Source organism: Kogia breviceps, chromosome 9, assembly GCF_026419965.1.
Source record: "Kogia breviceps isolate mKogBre1 chromosome 9, mKogBre1 haplotype 1, whole genome shotgun sequence".
In the NCBI taxonomy this organism is placed as follows: Eukaryota; Metazoa; Chordata; class Mammalia; order Artiodactyla; family Physeteridae; genus Kogia; species Kogia breviceps.
In genome coordinates this window covers 74,463,471-74,483,192 of record NC_081318.1, presented here as the reverse complement: position 1 = coordinate 74,483,192, position 19,722 = coordinate 74,463,471, and the positions used below count along the sequence as shown (strand labels likewise).

Sequence of the window (19,722 nt, the reverse complement as noted above, 5' to 3'; positions counted from 1 at the left end):
CCTCCAGACTCTGGCAAACTCTACAGTCAGATAACCCAGTTTCTTCAAAAATCAGTTGTGAAAAGAAAGTTAAACATGAAGGCGACGCGAGAAAGGACTTGAGACGTATTGACTAATGTATGGGCCTTATTTGGATCCTGATACAAATACACTGGGGGTTGAAAAAAATAATAGTAACTGTGGACACAGACGGTATATTTCCTGGTAACACAGGGTGAAATGATACTGTGTCTACAATTTCTTGAAAATAATTTGGAAGGAGGGCAGTTGGGTTGGGATACAGATGAAACAAGACTAGCCATGGACAGGTAATTGCTAGGGTGTCTACATGTGTGTTCATGATACTATTCCATCTACTTAGGTATGTATTTGAAAGTTTTATAATTAAATTAAAGATACTGCGAAGTCATAGGGAATAGCTTGACATTTTGTGCCTCTTTAATGCAATGCATTGAGAAGTATATGTCATCTGTGTAGAATTGTTGCCAATAATATTTGAGTCTATCAGGAAACAATCACATAAGCTCAGAATGTGTGACATTCTACAAGGCCGTTTTCTTGGGTTGTCTACAAAATGTCAGTGTTATGAAAAGCAACAAAAATTAATGTCATAAAAAACATCAAATACAATGCATGATTCTTGCTTGAGCGGATCCCTTTTGCCCTTAAAAAGTTATGAAAGACATTATGGGCACAATGCAGACATTTGAATATGGATTCATAATACATGATATTATTGAATTAATATTAATTATTTTAGGTATGATGATGGTTATGCGGTTCTTCAGGAGAATGTCCTTTTTCTTAGGAGATGTGTATGGAAGTATTTTAGGGTGAATTGTATGGTGTCTTCAAATTACTTGAAACATACATGGATTAGGTTGCTGCATTTTAAATCACTATTTTCCTAGGTTGGAAACATTCAAATATCAGCAAATGCCTGAAATTCAACCTAACATTTGTTGAAAGATAGAGAAAAAAGCAAATGGGGGGCTCTAGGTGAAGCATAACATATGTTTGCACTCATCTTTCACCTTTCTATGTGTTTGAGCTTTTTCGAAATAGTTAAGAACGGTAGTCAGCGTACAAAAATGAACTCTCAGCAAATACATATTTGTTAGATTAAGTGTGCTGACAACATTCCCTCTGGCAATAATTGCCTGTTACAGTGTTTAACAGAATTAATTCTAAACTAAGATTGATTCAGAATACAGAAAAGAAGGGAAGCTTTATTTCATTGTATGAACTTTCATGTGACAAAGAACAGAAAAATAAAGAACTATAGGTGGAAATTAAGAAAAGAGTTTAGTGATGTCTTAAGGAATTTTTCTTTCTTTTTTTTTTTTTTTAACATGGATGACATTTAAAGACAGATCCACTGTAGGAGAAAATTTTCTTATTTTTTGTCAAGAGATCAAAAATGGCTTTTATCTAGGCATGGCCTCAACACTCCTTGTAAGATAGGATATATCTCTAGAATTTGAAAAAGAAAACTCTTATCCTCTTCCACCCCTTCCCTGGTTGCCATGAGGTGTCAGGTTGAGGCACATTTTGCTCAGGGTTATTGGGGTCTTGGGAGCAACCATGGCAGATTGATAAAGTCATGAGATGGTAATTCCTATTCCTCTACAAAATTTCCCTAAGTGATTATAACAGCCCCTGATATTATCCTCCTTTTTTCAATCCAAACAGATCCCTAAAGAAGTGGCTGACATCTTCAACGCCCCCAGTGATGATGAAGAGTTTGTCGGTTTCCGAGATGATGTTCCCATGGAAACCCTGTCATCAGAGGAGAGCTGTGATAGTTTCGACTCACTGGAGTCAGGGAAGCAGGTATGGGTGCCTCCTTTCAAGGCAGGCATATCCATCTGGGAGCTTGGATCTTGGTTCGGATATTCTTTTACTTAAACATGGTCTGAGATTGGTGGTATCAGTTAATTGTCGAGTGTCTTATTTTATTAGTGTTATACCTTCATGTTTCAAGCAGCTGGTGAGGGTACCTCGCTCAGTTTGGCTGTTTAAATCCTTTCTGTGTACAATAATTTTTTTCAGTAAAGGGGACCTCACATGATCAGATCAGTTTTCTTTGCCACCTTGGGGCTGCAGCCCGTGGCCAGGCTGCATTTGGAGCGCTCCCACACAGCTGGTGGGGTGGGGGCTGATCCTCCAGCGATAGTGTAGGAGTGTGTGGTTACCATGAGACACATGGCCTCTGTGCTTCTGCGGTGAGGCTCTGTCCGCACCTCACTCATGAGATTGCTGGCAAGAGCACTGTTCTTTCTTTAATTCCTTTGATCTGTGGCAGACACGAGTTGCAGTTCTCGGAGAGGTAGATTCCTGGAGGTTTATGTTGTGATTTGGCAGGAGCATGGCCAAAGTATCCAGGCTTCCGTGGCATTTCTTTCTGAGTTCGTTTGTGGCACTCAGAATTCCTCATTCTCCCTCGACCATGGCCTCTCCTAAAAGGCTGTGAGTTAAACCCACCTAGCTTCCACTGGGCAAGTAGAGGAAGGCAGGCAGTTAATTATGTAAGTGAAGCCCCCGCTTGATGGCAGTGTGGGGGGTCCTCACCTTATTCGATGCCTCTGCAGCATTTGACCCCCCGCCCCCCAGCCACCTGGTTCCACTCCCCTTGGTCTCTTTCTCTTACAACTTTTGTTCTTGGTTGTCATCCCTTCTACTTCCTGTCCCCATCTGTGGATGTTCTGCAAGATTTTATCTTCAGACCTTTCCACTTAATGATCTCAGTGCCTGGCCTGGTCTCAGCCGTTGCCTCCTGGTTCTTTGTGGTTTGGCTCTTCCCTCCAGCCCCAGATGTATTTCTGACAGCCACTCGGATCCGTCGTCATTGTTCAAGGGAGATCTGAAACTCACCATTTTCCCTCCCTGGTTGTCTGTCTTCCCCGTTTTTGTCTCCAACTTTGGAGCTCTTGACGCCTCCTGTTCCTCACCCATCTCCTCAAGTCCCTTGCAGGAGTTGATGAAGCTTCTGCCATGCCCCTCACCTCCACCCCTTCCCGTCTCTTCCCTCCTCAGCTACCGTGATTCTCATAGCCCTCACCGCCACAGGTGTGGAACTGAGCTCTGGTCACCATCCTCCCCTGTTCAGAGATCGCCAGGCCCTCCGTTCGAATGTGGTCAGGCAGTGAGGGGCAGCCTGTCGGGTCCACCGTGAGTGGCCCTCTGAGCGGCGCGGGACGTTGTGTGAAGCGCCAGCACGAGCCTGGCGGGCAGCAGGCGTTAAAGGAACAAAGCGGCTGCTCTTGCTGTTGTGACGACTGCCCCTTCTCCTGTGCCCTCACACCTGCCCCCAGTCCACCCCTGCTCCTGAGTCTGACCCCAGCATGTTTTCTGTGACCCATGACAACATGCTTTTCATGCCGAGTGCCCTTAATTCACTACCTCCCTGGGAAGGTGCAGGTGCTGTTATTATTCCTGTTTCACAGGTGATGAAACTGAAGTGTGGGGAGGTGAAGTGACTTGTCTGAGGCCTCACATCTGAGAAGTGGCCGAGCTGGGATGTCCCTAATCTAGGAGCCCCACTTCTCAGCCTCGTGCCTTGCACGGCTCTTTCCTGCGGGCCTTGCAGCAGTAGACCAGAAACTGCATCCCTCCCCTCCGCATGCGCTCTTCTGCCCCCTGTGCACGCTGGTCCAGGCTCTTCTTCATCCTGCCTCTGTGCGCTCTCAGCATCTTTCTAGCCTCCAGCCCAGTTTAGATGCAGGTCAATTGCTTCTGGTTCCACGAAGTCTGACTGGATTTTCTTTTTTTCTGTGCGCCACGTTGCGTGTGTCTCCCTTACAACACTGATCCTCGCCGTGGTGACCTGTGGACTTGTCCAGCTCCCTTACTGAATGACAAGCTCCTTGATGGAAGGGGCCTCATACTTGAACGGAGCTTTCCAGCTTCCCCGGCTTGGGCTGCTTCCTTGGGTTGTCCCTTTCCTCTTGTTTCATACATCCAGTGCCCATGGGCGAAGGAGCACCCCTGGGGTGGAGCTGAGGTGGGATACTTGTCTGACTGGTTTAGCCACCATGACTTCCAGTCTGTTCACATCCCATGAGCTTCAAAATAAAAAAAGTCACCGGGCTTCCCTGGTGGCGCAGTGGTTGAGAATCCGCCTGCCGATGCAGGGGACGCGGGTTCGTGCCCCGGTCCGGGAAGATCCCATGTGCCGTGGAGCGGCTGGGCCTGTGAGCCGTGGCCGTTGAGCCTGCGTGTCCGGAGCCTGTGCTCCACAACGGGAGAAGCCACAACAGTGAGAGGCCCAAAGTCACCACTCTGTTAGTTTCTCTTCTGATCTGTTATTTGCTTACGTTCTTGATCACGGTAGATGCAGGTCACCAAAGCCCACAACATACTGTCTAGTACTGATTTTAAAGGATAACGGCCAGATTTCGGAGAACAAAATGCTGTGTGAGTGTTGTAACCAGGGACACAGGAGACTGTGTGGGGTGGATGTTTGCTTTGTTACAGACCTCCATTAAAGATGGTTTTTACACCCTGTGAAATCAGGAGAATAAAAGCATGGGCCTTGGTTTAGGGCTGCAGCTGAGTTGTTTTCTCTATCACAACTGGCCACCCAAGATACTGATCTCTCGCAGGCTGACCGCTGCCTGTGACACTAGCTCAAAGCACAGAAAGAGCCAGAGGACTGGCAGGTTGGAACCTGCTGTTCCAAGGCATGACCTGCTCGGGCTCCAGCCAGGGACTTTGGGTAGATGATGAAGTGTGCACATGGGCCCCACTGCCCTGCAGCAGCCTGCAGGGGCTGGCCCAGGGCTCTTGAGCCAGATGTTTCCTGCCCTCGGAGGGGGTGGGTTTCCTTGGGAGCCAACCACGCACCATTCTTCCTTCATGACAGACCCTGGCCTGCTGCTTCCCCACCTGGACCCCACACACTCCGGATCCATTTTAGCCCACTGAGAGAAGCCGCGTGAACTTGTACGTAGTGTGTGCAGCAGTGCTGGCGCTGGTCTCCCCGAAGCACAATTTTGAATTTCACTTTAAAGAAACTTCCCTTTTGTGTGTGAATTTTTTTTTTTTTTAAGCAGCTGCACCACAGCTATCAACAAAGGAACGAAGTAATTTACAAATGAGCACAGTCACTCCAATTACCCATAATAATTCACAGGAGACATTTTTAAGCTTAAAGAAATGCCGGATATGGGCATTTCTTTTTCTTTCTCCCGGGAAGTTTTTCCACTGTCTGTTTTTCTCCAGAGACTGATTATCGCTGAGCTCAAAGAAGTAGTATATAATTAAAGTCAGGGAAAAGGCAGGCAGGGAGATAAAGATTCTCCAGCCGCATGTGCTGTCATGAGGGGTCATACCCCTGCATCAGGGGTAGGAGGGGGAGACGTCAGAGGCAGCAGGGAATGGGATGGACTCCAGGCCTGGCTGCCAGCTTGGAGGAGGCTGGTATGTGGGTCTCCGTTCTGTACTGCCATTCTTGCTTTTCCCTTCCTTTCTTTCAAGCATGCCATTTTATTTTTATGAGTTCAAAGGAAAGAAAAAGTCATTATTGGAACATGTCCTTTTTGAGTCAGCCGTGTAACGTTTTTCCTCGGGCTCACGGCTGGTTCTCACCTCCTGCGGGAGAGGGACTCCCGGGGGTGGGAGGGTTGGAGCTTTTCCGTCAGTGCCCTGTGGTAGCGGGTGATGGAGCGGCGGTGGCCGGGAGCGAGGTGTGGAAGCCTCCAGCCCTTTCCTGCCCGGAGGTGTGCTGTCTGTGAAGGAGGCATCTCCCCTGGGAGGAGCCGGCTTGGGATGGCTGTTGGAAAGGAAGGCCAGTGTGCGGTGGAGGAGCCAGAGCCAGGTCTTCTCCTCCATGTGTTTTCTGTTGTGTGAACGCAGACGCTCCTGATGGCCCGCCCCGGCGGGAGAAACCGAATTCCTTCAACCCTTACCGGGCACACCAGCTGATGGAGGCTGCGGCTATTCTGGCTTTTTGAAATTGTTCAATTTGTGGGTCTAACTTTCTGCAAACTATGGAAAATATGTATATGTACGTGTGTTTTTATTGTGGTCAAACCTACATAAAATTTACCATTTTAACCATTTTTAAGTGCGTTAAGTCCCAGTGTGCTGCCTGCAGGACACTGAGTGGCGTTATTCACAGTGTCTCGAGGCCTTCACCATTATCTGTTTCCAGAATGTTTTCATCGTCTCACACACAAACTCTGTACCCATTAAACAGTAACTCCCCTTGTCCCCAGCTCCTGCCAACCTCTGTTCCTCTTTCTCCATGACATACATGTGTTTTTAATTTAGCAGGATGTGCGTTTCCATTCCAAAAACTTCACAGAAGAGCTAAGAAGAATTTTTAGAGAGGACACTGACTCAGAGACGGAAGATTTTGAAGGATTTACGCAGAGTGATCTGAATGTTAACAGTAACCCAGAAGTAATGGTAATAGTTACCCACGTGAGGGAGGGTGGGTTGTAATATTTTTAGTCCTGGTTCCGAATTGTATTGTTACTTGTAAGAAGTCACTTTACACATGAAAAGGTTTTACTTTTTCTTACATGTTCATCTTATAAGCCAGTTAACAAAATATAAAGATTTTACTTTTTCTTACGTGTCCATCTTCTAAGCCAGTTAGCTAAATGTAAACTTGGCTATTCTAAGGTGAATTCCTGGCCCACCAGTCCATTATTCTCTTAGAGAAAATCCAATTGTCTTTCCTGGGTACCTTTGGAGTCTGGGGGGAACGTGTCCCAGGCGTCCCTTATTATCCTTATCAGAGAATGTATTTCAGACTTTTTTGAACCTCTTTTATCTGAAAAGAGGAGGGTCTGAGAGTAACAAGTTCCTGAAAGTCATTTTCTGTTGTTCTCCAAGTAATGTTCTTAGGTTTGGAGTTAATTTGGCAAAACTTTAGGTGTGCTACAAACTTATTGTCTGTGCATTCTTGATTTGGACTACGCCGTGCTTTTTTTTTTTTTTTTTTTTTTTTTTTTTTTTTTTTTTTTTTTTGTGGTATGCGGGCCTCTCACTGTTGTGGCCTCTCCCGTTGCGGAGCACAGGCTCCGGACGCGCAGGCCTAGCGGCCATGGCTCACGGGCTTAGTTGCTCCGCGGCATGTGGGATCTTCCCGGACCGGGGCACGAACCCGTGTCTCCTGCATCGGCAGGCGGATTCTCAACCACTGCGCCACCAGGGAAGCCCCGCCGTGCTTTTTAATGATAAAGATGACCTGGGCTTGTCTGGTTCCTAAGGGAAATCTGCCCTCAGCCCTTTGCCATCAAGAGACTCGCTGGTTGATCTCTTTTTATTCCGTGTGTATAGGCCAGTTGACTGCCGACCAGTATTTGAATCTCAGGGTAACTTTGAAGAACAGCCTTTGGATTTTTTTTTACGCATGAAAATGTTTTTTACTAACTGAAGAATAGCATACATTTATCTCAGAAAATCAATACACCACTTCCTTCTTTGGTATCAAGATAAGGGATAGAGAGGTTAAGTCTCATTACATTCAGAAGCTCCCAAAGAAGCACTCCTGGCGTGGAACCTGTGTAGGTGTTTAAATAAGCTGTAACCAGTAGGGTTGCTTTGTCCTTCACCTTTTCCTGGCGGGACTTAAGGCCTGAAAGCCTTAATGGTAGGCTGTGTTGCTGGATGGTGATTTTTTTTCTGTGAATAGCAACACAGACCTGTGCCAACCTATCATCCTCAGCCCCCCTCCCCTTGGCTTTCTTTACAGAAGTTATGTGCATGGCAGTTCATGTGTTCTGGCCAGCAAGTCTCCATTTTCTTGTCAGCAAGACACTGAGATCCTTCCAAACCCTGATGGGTATCCTCTGCTCTTAGTGACTTGTTTATCTTCTCTTCTTTAGCTAAGTAATGTTGGGATATTCAAAGAATTTGTGTTTCCAGCACGGGAAAGTGAATTACCCCCAGCACCTTTTTTTTGTTTTCTTCCAAGTCTGTACATTTAGGGAATGAATCGTGACATGTCACATTGACTCTGATATAACTCATAGTTCAGGGCAGGTCCACCTGTACGTTTATTTTGAAATTCAGTGAGAAAGCAAGCCTTGTTGTCTCCTCACCCAACCTCCTGCCCACGCTAGTGAGTAGTGGTGAGACTGCTTTTTGGCATTGGGGTATGACTCTGCGTTGGTGTCTAGTGGTCTTGTAGCCAGACATGAAACAGCCGCAGCCGTGGTGCTGGCTCTCAGGTCGGAGTCTTCACCGGTGACTTTCTGTACTTCAGTCCTTTGTAGTACGCTACTCTACATCCTTGGTAAAGAGACGTGGGTTAGACGGCGATTATGATAAATGAATAAAGCCAGTCAGGGGAGATAATTCCTCTGAAGTTCTCCAGCAGTGTCTTCTAACATAGATTCCTCTGCAGCCCACTATTTGGAACTCCAAAGCTACTAATGTGGAGAGTTCAGGATATTAAAACAAATAGATAACTCCGTACGGTACCGTCTTATTTCTCTGCTTGGCTCTTTGTGCACTGATACATACACCAAGGCTTGGAAGTTGTCTGCTTTTTTTTCCCCTCCCGCTGCTTTATTTTTAACTTGAATCCAGCTGGAATTTGGAGGGTGGTCACCGAGGAAGAGCAGAGTCATTAACTGAATCCCAGGCAGTTCCTGGTGCTGTTCTCAGCTCTCCTCGCAACCTGAGTCCCTGACAGAGGTGCCCAGGCTAAACCGTCCAGCCTGTGGTCAAGGAAAGATGCCAGGCGATGACCTTGATCCCAATATTTAAACCCATCTCTGCTGTTGCTAAGAGTCCTTTGCATCTGAGATGTCACCTTGCCGTTGCCTTCCATTCTTACTGTGTTCTCACGTGTGAAACCAAGTTATGTTTTAACGCTGGAGACCTGTGCCGAGTGGAGACTGAAAATTGAGGCTGAGAATTGCTTGAGCTGCCTGAACAGGTGCCTGCAGCCACCTGCAGAGCTGGCTGCCTGATTTCTGTAACCCATGGCGCTGCGGGTTACAGAAAGGGGAGGAGGCTCCCCTTGAGTGAGGACCCAGTGTGTCCTGGGGATGAGGTTCCGCCACTGACCCCGATGGCAGGTCATCTGCCTGCCCCTTGGTCACTTCACTAAAATGAAGTCAGCTCTCCTGTCCCTCTTACTCATGAGTTCTGTTCCAGCTAGTTAGGGCAGAATGGTATTTTATTTTTCACTTAGCACTCCATTTTTACCTGAGGATACCTCTGATGTCATGCACACCCTTTTCTTTGACTGTTCCCATATTCCTGGGCTCCCAGGTGTGCCAGCTTGGCTGGCCCACTGGGGAGGAGCCCGCCTCGTCAGCGTTTGGTTTCCAGCCTGATGCTCTGAACAGAACACAGTCTGCCGGTGGGTGTGGCTGGGCCAGAGCGCGTAGTAGCCTGCTCTTTGATTTTGTTCATCTGCAAACTACTTGCGCATTTAACTGAAGAGTTCAGAGGGAACTACCAATAGGAAGGGACAGCTTTCGACGATTCATTGTTTTCCTAAAATACTGTCAGAGTGGTTTTAAGTGTGTGTCTTTCTGAAGGTTTGTTTATAGGCACCGTCTTTGTTCTTTCTCTCATTTCATTAGCTCGTGGAGTCAGAGCTGAGTGATGATGGTAAAGCATCTTTCATGAGTGAGGAAGAGGAAGATGATGATGAAGAAAAGGCTCCACCTAGAAGCAGCAGGCTGAGAAGAAGCAGTATTGGTCTTCGAGTAGCCTTTCAGTTCCCCACCAAGAAACCGGCAAAAAATGCCGATAAGAACAGTACCCCTGAGCCGTTGTTTTCTGGCTCGCGCATACAGGACAGTAAGAATGGAATTCTGGGAAGACAGACAAGCTGCAGACAGGGGAAGGAAAGGGAAGATTCTGCCTCTGAGTCTGAGGACGACTCCAGGGATGAGGGCCAGGAGAGCTCGGATGCCCTGCTGAAAAGGACCATGAACATCAAGGAGAACAAAGCCATGGTAAGGGCGTGCGGCCTGAGGCCGCCACTGCTGGGGCTCCCAGGGCTGTGTCCCCACAGCCGCTGCCGCTTTGGCTTCTGTCAGGAAGTGTGCTCTGGGCATTGTGGGTTCTTTCTCTTTTCCTGGACCCCAAGCGGTTATCACCTGATTAGCTCTGGTTTGGGAACAGAGACTCCCGGGACCATTTTTTTTAGCCCCCTCCAGAGTGCCATGGACTAAACGCCGTTTACTGTTGATCAAGTTACGTTGCAAATATGCAGTGGTATTTTACAGAGATGAGAGGGCCTGTTCCCAGCAGAAAGAAGCAATGTGTAAACGTGGGTGTCATGAAGCCCACTTAGGAGTTGCTTTGTGCAGGTCAGGCAGGCAGCTTTCAGCCTAGATGCTGTAGTGTCAAGATATCAGCTAAAGGAAGGAAAGGGGTCTAGGTATTAAAAGGAACTGAGCGGTTTTGAATCACTTTAAAATGTTTTCAACAGAATAATTAATGGAACAAGGTGAAATCTTTGTGTATTTGGTTTTTCTATATGTGGTCAGTAACTGTGGTTTCCTCCATAATTTTATACATACAGAATTTAAAAAAATAATTCTTACCAATCATCATCACTTTTAGTATTTTGGTATATTATTTTCTTTAATATTTTCTTTTAAAAAAGCATAATTTAATGATACTGTATATGCAGTCTTACTATGTCTAATAAGTTGCTTAAGAAAATATAAAGCCTACTTTGGGGTATAATTTATCCAGAGACATATTTGTGTTCAGCTAAGAGAAATTTTTAGCGTCGTATCTCTCTGCATCTTTAAAATAAGAACTATATTCATGATTTTTTAGTGACACCCATACCTCTGTGTAAGTCTAAAACTAAAAGGAATCCTAATTAAATTGTATGATTGGCACGTTAATGCCTGTTATTTGGCGTTCTTAGGTGTTTATTTGGGAATATTTTCATAAATTATTTTTATTGATAAGAAATTAACCAACTTAAAGAATCAGTGTTTCGGAGCTCTGAATAACTGCCAGAATGATCTAGTTGGGCCTTTTCTGTTGTGAACATGATGAAACTTGATTCAGGTGGGCAAAATGGTAGGTTCCAGGGTCACACTGCGAATTAGTGGCTCAGTCATGATTCTAACCTCATGCTCCAGGCCTTGGACCTTCCAGGACAGTTTTCATCGTGTCTTCTCCTTCTACCTAAGGAACGGGCATAGATTTTATTCCTGTCATGCTATCAGCATCTCACCTGCGTAGATAAAAATCTTTACAGGTGAGGTTAAAAAAATAACAACTGCTGAGATCTTACGTAAACTACAGGTTTCTCATGGCTGCAAACTGGAAGACTTGGGATAACGTGTTAGATGAAGTAGATGTGGCAATATTTATGCACGATCCTTTCTTTCTTCTGAACTTCAGCTTGCTCAGTTATTGGCGGAATTGAACTCAATGCCAGATTTCTTCCCGGTCCGAACCCCGAACTCAACTTCTGTAAGTGGAACTCCTGATGTGTATTGATTCCAGTACTCATGCACACAGTCGGTTGCTAGGTGGCTTTCATTCCAGAAAGCAGCCAGTTGTGTGTGTCTGTGCTCTCACCTGCAGAAGAAGAAAGCAGTGAGGCGGGCCTTCTCAGAGGGACAGATCACACGGCGCACCAACCCGGCCCGGAGCGCACGGCCTCCCGAGAAGTTCGCCCTGGAGAACTTCACCGTGTCGGCCGCCAAGTTCGCAGAAGAGTTTTACAGTTTCAGAAGAAGGAAGACAACGAGCGGGGTATTTTCTGACTATAATGAACCAATGCTTCCTTGTCTAAGCCGGCGGTCCTCACGCGTGAGCGTTCATCACAGCCCTCTGGGGCTCGGTGAGAGTGCTGAGGTTCTGACTCGGTAGGTCTGCAGCAGCTGAGAAGTTGCATTGCAGCCAAGTTCCCAGATGCCGTGGGTACTCCTGGGACCACACTCGGAAAAGAACCCCGGGCCTAAGCTTGTGCTTGCTTTAAGCTGTAGGCCGTGAAGCGGGTCCTTCCTCTAAAGCGAGCAATGGTTAGGACCCCAGCTTCATCTCCAGTGGAGGCTGTGAAGGGCTGATAGAGGCTGCAGGTGGCTTCGTGGTTTTGCTTGTGGGCAAGTACTGTGATGTCTCTGGTCTTTCTGTTTAGGAATGGGGAGTTTGGAATGCTTTGAGTCTAGAGCAAGACACTTTGGATCCTTCCTTTTTGTGGCTTTGGCTGGTCAGTGTGGGTCATTTCCCCGGCCTCACAGAGCTTGCATCAGGTGACCATTCACTGGTCAGGGAAACCCTGAGCTTCTGGTTTATCGTTCTGTGTCACCTTGCTATCAGGGAAGCTTGGCGTTAAGGATAGGAGCTCAGCAAATGACTAAAATGTATGAATGATTTCAGGGAAATAGCAGAGGGACACAGTTAACATTCATGGTCCTAGAGCTCTGAGGAGTTTAAAACGTCTATAATTTTTTTTTAACCGCCCAAACCATCTAATGCCCAGTTCTGCTTTGGCTCATTCTGCAGGGGAGATGCCAGGGATATCGACGACGTCGCTGTGTATCTTCTTTTCGGCCAGTGGAGGACATCACTGAAGAGGACTTGGAGAACGTGGCCATAACTGTTCGAGATAAAATCTATGATAAAGTTCTGGTAAAGTATATCTGATGAATAATTCACATGATCGTGACTTATACTGGGAGTCCCAGGCACCGGTATTTGAAACCCTGCCTTGTTTTAAACTGTATCTGGGCTTACTCGCTTATGCCATCTCCCCAGGGTGCAGAGGTGGGCTCCGAGTTGGAGCAGCTACAACTGGGAAAGGGGAGACGGCTCAGTGCAGTATTTCTTATCAGGAGACAGGTCTCTCTGGGGGATGCATATTATCTGTGCGGGGAGGCAGGGGTGTAGTCTGGAAAAGCACAGTTGTAATTGTTCTATTTTAAATAGTTTTTATGTTTTAAACGTTGAAAAAAAAATACGCTTTTATAACCAACAGAAATAATTTCCAGTGTATTATGAACACATATTGAAAATGTATGTAAAATATATATTTTATATAACCAATAGAAACTAAAGTTTGATAGAATATCTTCGATAGGACGAAATATGTGAAATTTTTTTTAAGTGGTAATGTAGAGGATGGCTTTGTGTTGTTTTGCATCCTTTTAAGATAATCGGACAGTGTCTTAAATACTATGAAAAGGTTTTCAGTTTAATTGCCAACGTTTTAAAACCAGGAGATTTTATCTTGAACATAACTGGATTGCTAGGAACTGGGTTGGAGCCGTGTGATGCTGCCCAGGGCTTATCATCACTCAGTCACGTGTCACCCCTGTGGGCTCTGCTCTTTCCCATCATTTCTGTCTAGCTGATCATTTCATTTCTTCCAGGCTCCCTGCTCAGTGTCATCTGCCCTAAGAGGCTTCTCTGGCCTCAGAACTAAAAGTGCTTACAGGCTGCCGGAGAGTGCCAGTGTTTGTACCAGAGACACAGCACTGCTCGATTCTCGGGGAGAGGCAGGGCTGCTGCGTGCACTTAGGATGTCCGCGTGGCCTCGTGGGCCTCCCCCTCCAAATCCCATGTTCACCACTCACCGCCTTCCGCCTCAGGGTAACACTTGCCACCAGTGTCGGCAGAAGACCATTGATACCAAGACGGTGTGTCGGAACCAGAGCTGCGGTGGGGTGCGAGGACAGTTCTGTGGGCCTTGCCTGCGGAATCGCTACGGGGAGGACGTGAGATCGGCGCTGCTGGACCCGGTAGGCACAGTGCTCGCCTCGGCCTGAGTTGTATTGGTGAGGGGAGCGAGCTCAGGACGGGGCTCCTGGGCCCTCTGTCGGGTACCTGTCGCTGCAGAGCTCTGGGTTTTGTAGACACTCCCCCTCACCACCCTCCTTTTCATTCTGCCTCTTGAGACTGGCAGCAATGAAAAAAGTAGGGTTTCCTGTCCTACAGATAGGACTGGAGAAGGGAGTGCGTTTCGCTTTCCAGGGTCAGAGGCAAGCTTTCTTAGAGTTAGGGTTTGGACAGGCGAGCCTGTGTCCCTTTCCTCCAGCAGCGTCCTTTACCCTGGATTTGCCGGGGCCAGGCCCAGGGGCTGGGTACACCGCGGTGTAGGGTGCTTTCTGCGCGCACCTGCACTGCTCTGAGATTTCATGTCTGTTAGTGCAGTTTATTTCAGTTGTTATTCTTTTAGCCGCCCAACACCTTGGTTCTCTCTGTAAAATGAGATAATACATAGTATGATGGTTAGTGTGTATGTCCTTGAACCTGGGCAGTCTGGCTGCAGAATGTGCTCTTAACCACTGCAGGACCTCTTATGCGTCAGTCATGGGGGTATATAGACTGTCCCTAGTTTGCAGTTGAATGTAAACTGCTACTCAGGTTGAGTGATTTGAGAAACCCTATGCTCTCAGAAGCAGGGCCGACCTCCTGGGCGTGTGACCTGTGAAGTTGTAAGGGCCCCTGCATTTGCTCTGATACCTGAAATGCTCCAAAACTTTTGTCTACTAATTATGCACCTGGTCCTGTTTAAAACCAACACGTTTCAGTGTTTCTGCATGCATGACCTGGGGTGATCAACCTTTCTGAAACATGCGAGAGGAAGGAGACATTAGTACATGTCACAGCGTGAAGGGCGTGACTAAAGATTGGTGGAGAGGCTGAGTGATCCAGGCTCAGTCAGCAGCTCGTCTGGCGGGAGCCTGTTGGTAACGGGGGCATTTCTGCTGCCATTGCTTCCCTAGGGTTGGGTGTGTCCCCCCTGCCGGGGCATCTGCAATTGCAGTTACTGTCGGAAGCGTGATGGTCGCTGTGCCACAGGCATCCTCATTCACCTGGCCAAGTTTTACGGTTATAATAATGTTAAGGAATATCTGGAGAGGTAAGCCTCACAAATCAAAGACAGAGGTTGTAATTCCCGGGTGCAGCAGGGGAGACGCTCTAGGCAGGTACGGGGTTGCCTTGTTTCAGTCTGATTCTTAGAGACCACCTTGCCTGCCAGTCATCCTGCGTCTGTTTGCATTGGGCAGCTTGAAACTGGTATTTTCCCTGTCGGGAAGTTCCCTCCTTTGCTAGAATTTCCCCCTGATTGGCTCGAACAGTAAAGAGTCTACAAGGCAGGCTGAGGGAAAGCTGCGAAGGCCCGAGGCAGCGCTAAGGAGAGGGGAGGCTTGGGCCACGTGCACTCGGACGAGGAGGCTGCGTGTAGGGACACGGGAGTCAGGCGAGTGCCCCTGGGGGCCGGCCCACAGCGCTGTGCGTGCGTGAGGAGTCGGGCCTGAGCTGGTGACAGGAGAGCAGGTGTGGGCTTGGTACTCCAGGGGGTGGTCGAGCCTCTAACCTAGGATGCTGCTGTGCTCTTGCCTCCGTCCCACTAATGCTTCCCGTTTTTTCTCAGCTTACAAAAGCAGCTGGTAAAAGACAATTAAGAGAAGAACCAGCCAGCTCACCATGGAGGACTCCGACAAGACATGCCATTTGTGCCTAAGATTTCTTATGGTTGTGTTTGTATACAGAAATTCTTTGTAGATCTAAATACTTTTTTTTTTTGAAAGATTGTTTATATACTTCAAAAGATTTCTCAGGAAGATGAGAGAGGATCGACAGTACATGTATATGCAGGCCTGTTTATAGATTGAATTGTGAAAAGCATCTGCAGCTGATTAAAAAAATCATAGTTTAAATGGGGTAGAGTTACCCCAGAGGAAACATTGTGTAAGCAGCTCTTGCCTTTGTTGCCTTGATCTTTTACCTCCCAAACCAGTCCCTGGAGGCCAGCTTGTGACAGGGGTTACATCCCCTTTAAGTGTGACCACAGTGCAAACCACCTAGTTTAAGCTGTCCTGGGTCATCGGAAATTTATATTGAAAATGTTCCCCTAAATTACAAGGTGCAATTACCCGTAGATCTTGAGTTTTATTGAACAAAAAGTGGACTGTCAGTCACGTTCCGGACACTGGAGTGCTGCTGGCCAGCAGGAGCCACTGGGGCCAGTGGCTTCTATATTTTAAAAGACTATAAAGGCTAATACTTTTTAGAGATTTTGTTTATCTACAGGAACTAGGCTCCCACGTGTATGGACCGGGAGACTTCCAACCATATTGTTTTTGAGGTTCAGTGGAACTTTGATGATGAAAATGTGATCTATACTCTGTACTCTTTTTGTGTTGCAGGAAGGGGGAGGCCAGGGTACTGGGGAGAGCTAAAAATGAACAGCTTTTCAGTAGGGGTCCCATCTTGTTTTCTACATTTGCTTCTTTTTGTCCCCCTTCTCTACTTTTCAGAGATGGTGTTTGTTTAAAAACAACAAATGCACGTTTTAAGTTAGTTACTTAAAAGGTACATAAGCTGGACTCTGTTTTATGCCTCTCAGTAGAATAAACGACCCTGCGGGAACAAGGACAGCTCCGCGGTGCTCCGGTGAGAGAAATAGAAGCCCCTCTGCAAGGGCCGTCCTTACGCCTCCAGCAGGAGGGCCACGCCTGCCAGGACCCATTTGGCCGCCTTTTCTTTGCTCTTCAACCTGAAGGTCCAGACATAGTTGGGGCCCCTCGTTTTGGTTTTGTACACAGGGCACTCGTAGGTGTGTTTGGTTTCCTGTCTGTCCGTGGGTATGGCTTTTGCAAAGATGACTGGCATTGCAGACCTTAACTCCTTGGGGTAGGCGTCCACGATGGCTCCTGACTGGCTGTCCCATCTGGCACCTACAGTATAAACCCAAGGGTTACAACCGTGCTTTATGTTGGTACTGAGCCTCTATGTTTTGTAGGCAATAAACATTCCGGTATTGTCACTTCACTCCTTGTCAGTGGCTTCCTTAGCGAGCTGGCCCGTGACTGAGATGGGAGGGAGATGAAGGTACTTGCTGCCCAGGGGCCACGCATACACTGTAAGCAGAGACTCTTGCTCCTGTGCTAATGCCTGAACTCTCCTGTAAACAGTAAACTAAATGATTTGAATGCAAAAGGTGTAAAACTTACTTACATGAAAACAGATTCCGTGAGAGAGAATCAGATGCAGAAAAGCACACTAGTTTGTCCTTCCTTTAAAAAAGAGAATCTGCATCCTGAGGGACGGTATAAGATGTGTCCAGTTCACCACATTCCCTCCCCACTGCACCTTTTTTTCTTCGTCTAAGTTCAGGTCACTTGTTTATACCACCTACCCCGCCTTTAAAGCACGTGCCACATGTGTTCAGATGTTGAAAGTGAAAAAGGAGCATCTTGGCAGAGACTTGGAAAGCGTTTCTCCAAGTGCCCTTTAAGGTAAGAGGAAGTGTTCTACAAGATAAGATAAATGCATGGGTGAATAAATGTGGAAAATACTGCATATTCTAACCCTTTGCCCAGAGAGTCACAATATGCATTGGCATCTTACGGGCTTAGAGAAATCTGGTGTTTTACCACAAGAGTGAAGTTAACAGTTTTTTAAAAAGGAGAAGAAAGATTTTTGCACTGATTAAAAAGCAAAGTAAATTCATTGTGTAGGTCTTTAAGTGATAGCCATGGCGTTAAAATTTGGATCACATTGGACACACATCGTATCTATCTTAGCATTTAAATTGTTTGAAAGCTGGAAACGAGGTAAATAACCACCAGTGTGAGTGAGTGCTGAGAAATGGAATAAACAAAGGACAAATACCAACTTGAAGCTGAGTGAAAAAGGTTCTAACTGCGATAGCCCTACCCGCCCTCTTTGGGACATCTTACCTTCCATGAGGAGCCCGTGGAGGTATGCGCCTTCCCTGGGGGGGTGCCCATGATCCTCCTTCGTTTTTTTGGTAACCTCAACAGTCAAGCACGTTTTATCCAGCGGCCACTCGTTTTTTCGAGCCGCGGTCTGCATGATTGCTTTGGGAGGAGGACGGACAGGAGTGGAATAGGATAAAGCCATAGACAGAAGGGTCCCGGGAGCCGCCCGTGTAAGCTGAGCATCTCCCTGAGTGAGGTGTGCTTTGCTCCCACAGCGTGTTCTTGGGCATTCCACGTGGCTGCACTAGAGCAGGGGTGGGAAACGAAGGCCTGCACGACCACCGTGGATGGAGTTTTACTGGAACACCTATACCCATTTGGCTTATGCTCTGCCGTGCCAGAGTGGAACCGATGGGAGAGACTGGCAGCCCATGATGGAAAACGTTTACCGGGGTGAACCCCATCCCACCTCTCTTGGCTACTCCTGTCCTGCCTGGCATTTTGTTTCCTCGGTAGTGGCCAGGGCAGGGGGAGTGGCTGGGGTTCTGCTAGGGGCATGACTCCGTCAGCATCAGGGGCCGCCCTGCCCCAGCCCTTACCAGTTAAGAAGGACTGAGGGTTGAAGAAGCCAGGAAGCCACACCACAGCCGGAAGGGCGAGATCTTGTGTCCAGGTATCCAGTTCCCGACATCGCAAGAGGAGGTCATTAAACCTGGTGAGTAGAAGGTAAGAAGAAACAGACTTGCTTTTTGGTAATAAAGTTTTTCAGTAAGATTAGAGTCCGCCGAGGGGGGCGGTAGGGGTGAAGGAAGGGTGGTAGTAGAGAGGTCCACAACTCATAACCAGTGAAATCATTAGCTGACGATTTGCAGAACACTGTCCTTTTAAAGGGCTAGATTATATGTCCCGTTGAGATTGGGGACAAGAAACACTGGGAAATGTAACAAAAAAATTCGCCTCCATTTATTCAACCACTATTGCATTTACATTCTCCCAGTGATATGTGGTGACTCTACACAGGTGATCTGTGTATGATCCGGGCTGACAAATGCCAACACGGAGGTACCCAGGGTGCACAGGGACACACGGGAAAGAGCACCCCCATGTGTCTAAGGGTGGCGAGGGGAAGGTGCAATGACTGTTTTAAGACCAGTGTTGCCAGGAAAGGCAGGGGCAGTAAAACGTGACCTGAGCCCACGTGCAGTAATTACCTGAAAGCGGGAAAGGAAAGGCTATTAAGGGCAACCAACCATCTTCCATCCAAAGCCTGTGGTGTGAGCAACTGCTGTTTTTACACAGGTTCTCTCATCCCGTGGGCACAGCAATTAGGCCAGGTAGGAAGTATCTAAAATTTACCTGTGAGGAAGCCAGCTCACAGAAGCTAAGAAAAAATGAACTTTGATAAAATGAGATACTGAAATGTAGGTTGAAGGGCTGCTAAAAACAACAGGAAAATGGAGCAGGGGTCGGAGATGGAGCACAGAGAGAAGAGCCCAGGGAATAAGGCAGCAAAGCAGTTCTCCAGGGTGAGGGCCACTCCAGGTAGCACTGACACTTCCTGGGACCTTGTTTCGTTCAGAGTTGCCAAGGAAGCAGGGTTGAGTGAGAAATCATCCCGACAGGCCACCACTTGGAGGAAACGTCTGTCTGAGATTTGGGCCGTGAAGGAGGAAAGGCTTTTAAATGTTCACATTTAAAGCTGGGTCACAAGGAAAATTCCTGCCAGCTTACAACATGGCCCTGGGCCTTGCCCCATATTAAATTCTTTCAAATAGCTGGTTTTAGGGAAAACATACTTGATGATAGATCCCACAAAGAAGAAAGGCAAGGAACAGGAAAAGCAAGGATAGCAAGAAGACTTTCTAATCTCAAAATGTCACAAGAGGATAAACATTGCAGCAACAAGTTTTTCTAAAAATGAGTGATTGTGTAACAAGATTATGCATTAAATAGATACGGTAAGAAAAAGTGAGGAAATTAAGTTGGAAAAATCTCAGAAAAGACAATTATAGAAATGAAAGCACAAAGTAAGCAGCGTAAGGCAGAATAGTTAAAAAAAAAAAAAAAGCAAAATGAAATGGAAAAAAGGGGTTAAAGAGAG

General features: G+C 47.0%; 2 protein-coding genes across 11 annotated transcripts in view; one reads left to right on the top strand and one right to left on the bottom strand.

Moving 5' to 3' along the window:
- Positions 1–16,728, top strand: part of CDCA7L (cell division cycle associated 7 like) — a 202,993-nt gene extending 186,265 nt beyond the window's left edge. For 5 of the 10 annotated variants that reach the window (XM_067042652.1, XM_067042653.1, XM_067042654.1 and 2 more), the window contains 9 exons: positions 1,693–1,833; positions 6,274–6,411; positions 9,552–9,929; positions 11,344–11,415; positions 11,530–11,700; positions 12,454–12,579; positions 13,539–13,688; positions 14,676–14,812; positions 15,329–16,728. In XM_067042652.1, coding sequence (XP_066898753.1) covers positions 1,771–1,833; positions 6,274–6,411; positions 9,552–9,929; positions 11,344–11,415; positions 11,530–11,700; positions 12,454–12,579; positions 13,539–13,688; positions 14,676–14,812; positions 15,329–15,359 — 1,266 coding nt within the window. In that variant the 5' untranslated portion in view covers positions 1,693–1,770 and the 3' untranslated portion in view covers positions 15,360–16,728. The remainder of the gene's footprint in view (positions 1–1,692; positions 1,834–6,273; positions 6,412–9,551; positions 9,930–11,343; positions 11,416–11,529; positions 11,701–12,453; positions 12,580–13,538; positions 13,689–14,675; positions 14,813–15,328) is intronic. The other 5 variants (XM_067042655.1, XM_067042649.1, XM_067042657.1 and 2 more) reach the window with 3 other exon arrangements.
- Positions 16,228–19,722, bottom strand: part of DNAH11 (dynein axonemal heavy chain 11) — a 312,578-nt gene continuing 309,083 nt past the window's right edge. Inside the window, 3 exon segments of the mRNA XM_067042643.1 lie at positions 16,228–16,634; positions 17,640–17,780; positions 18,221–18,333. Of these exon segments, the coding sequence (XP_066898744.1) occupies positions 16,387–16,634; positions 17,640–17,780; positions 18,221–18,333 (502 nt within the window). The 3' untranslated portion in view covers positions 16,228–16,386.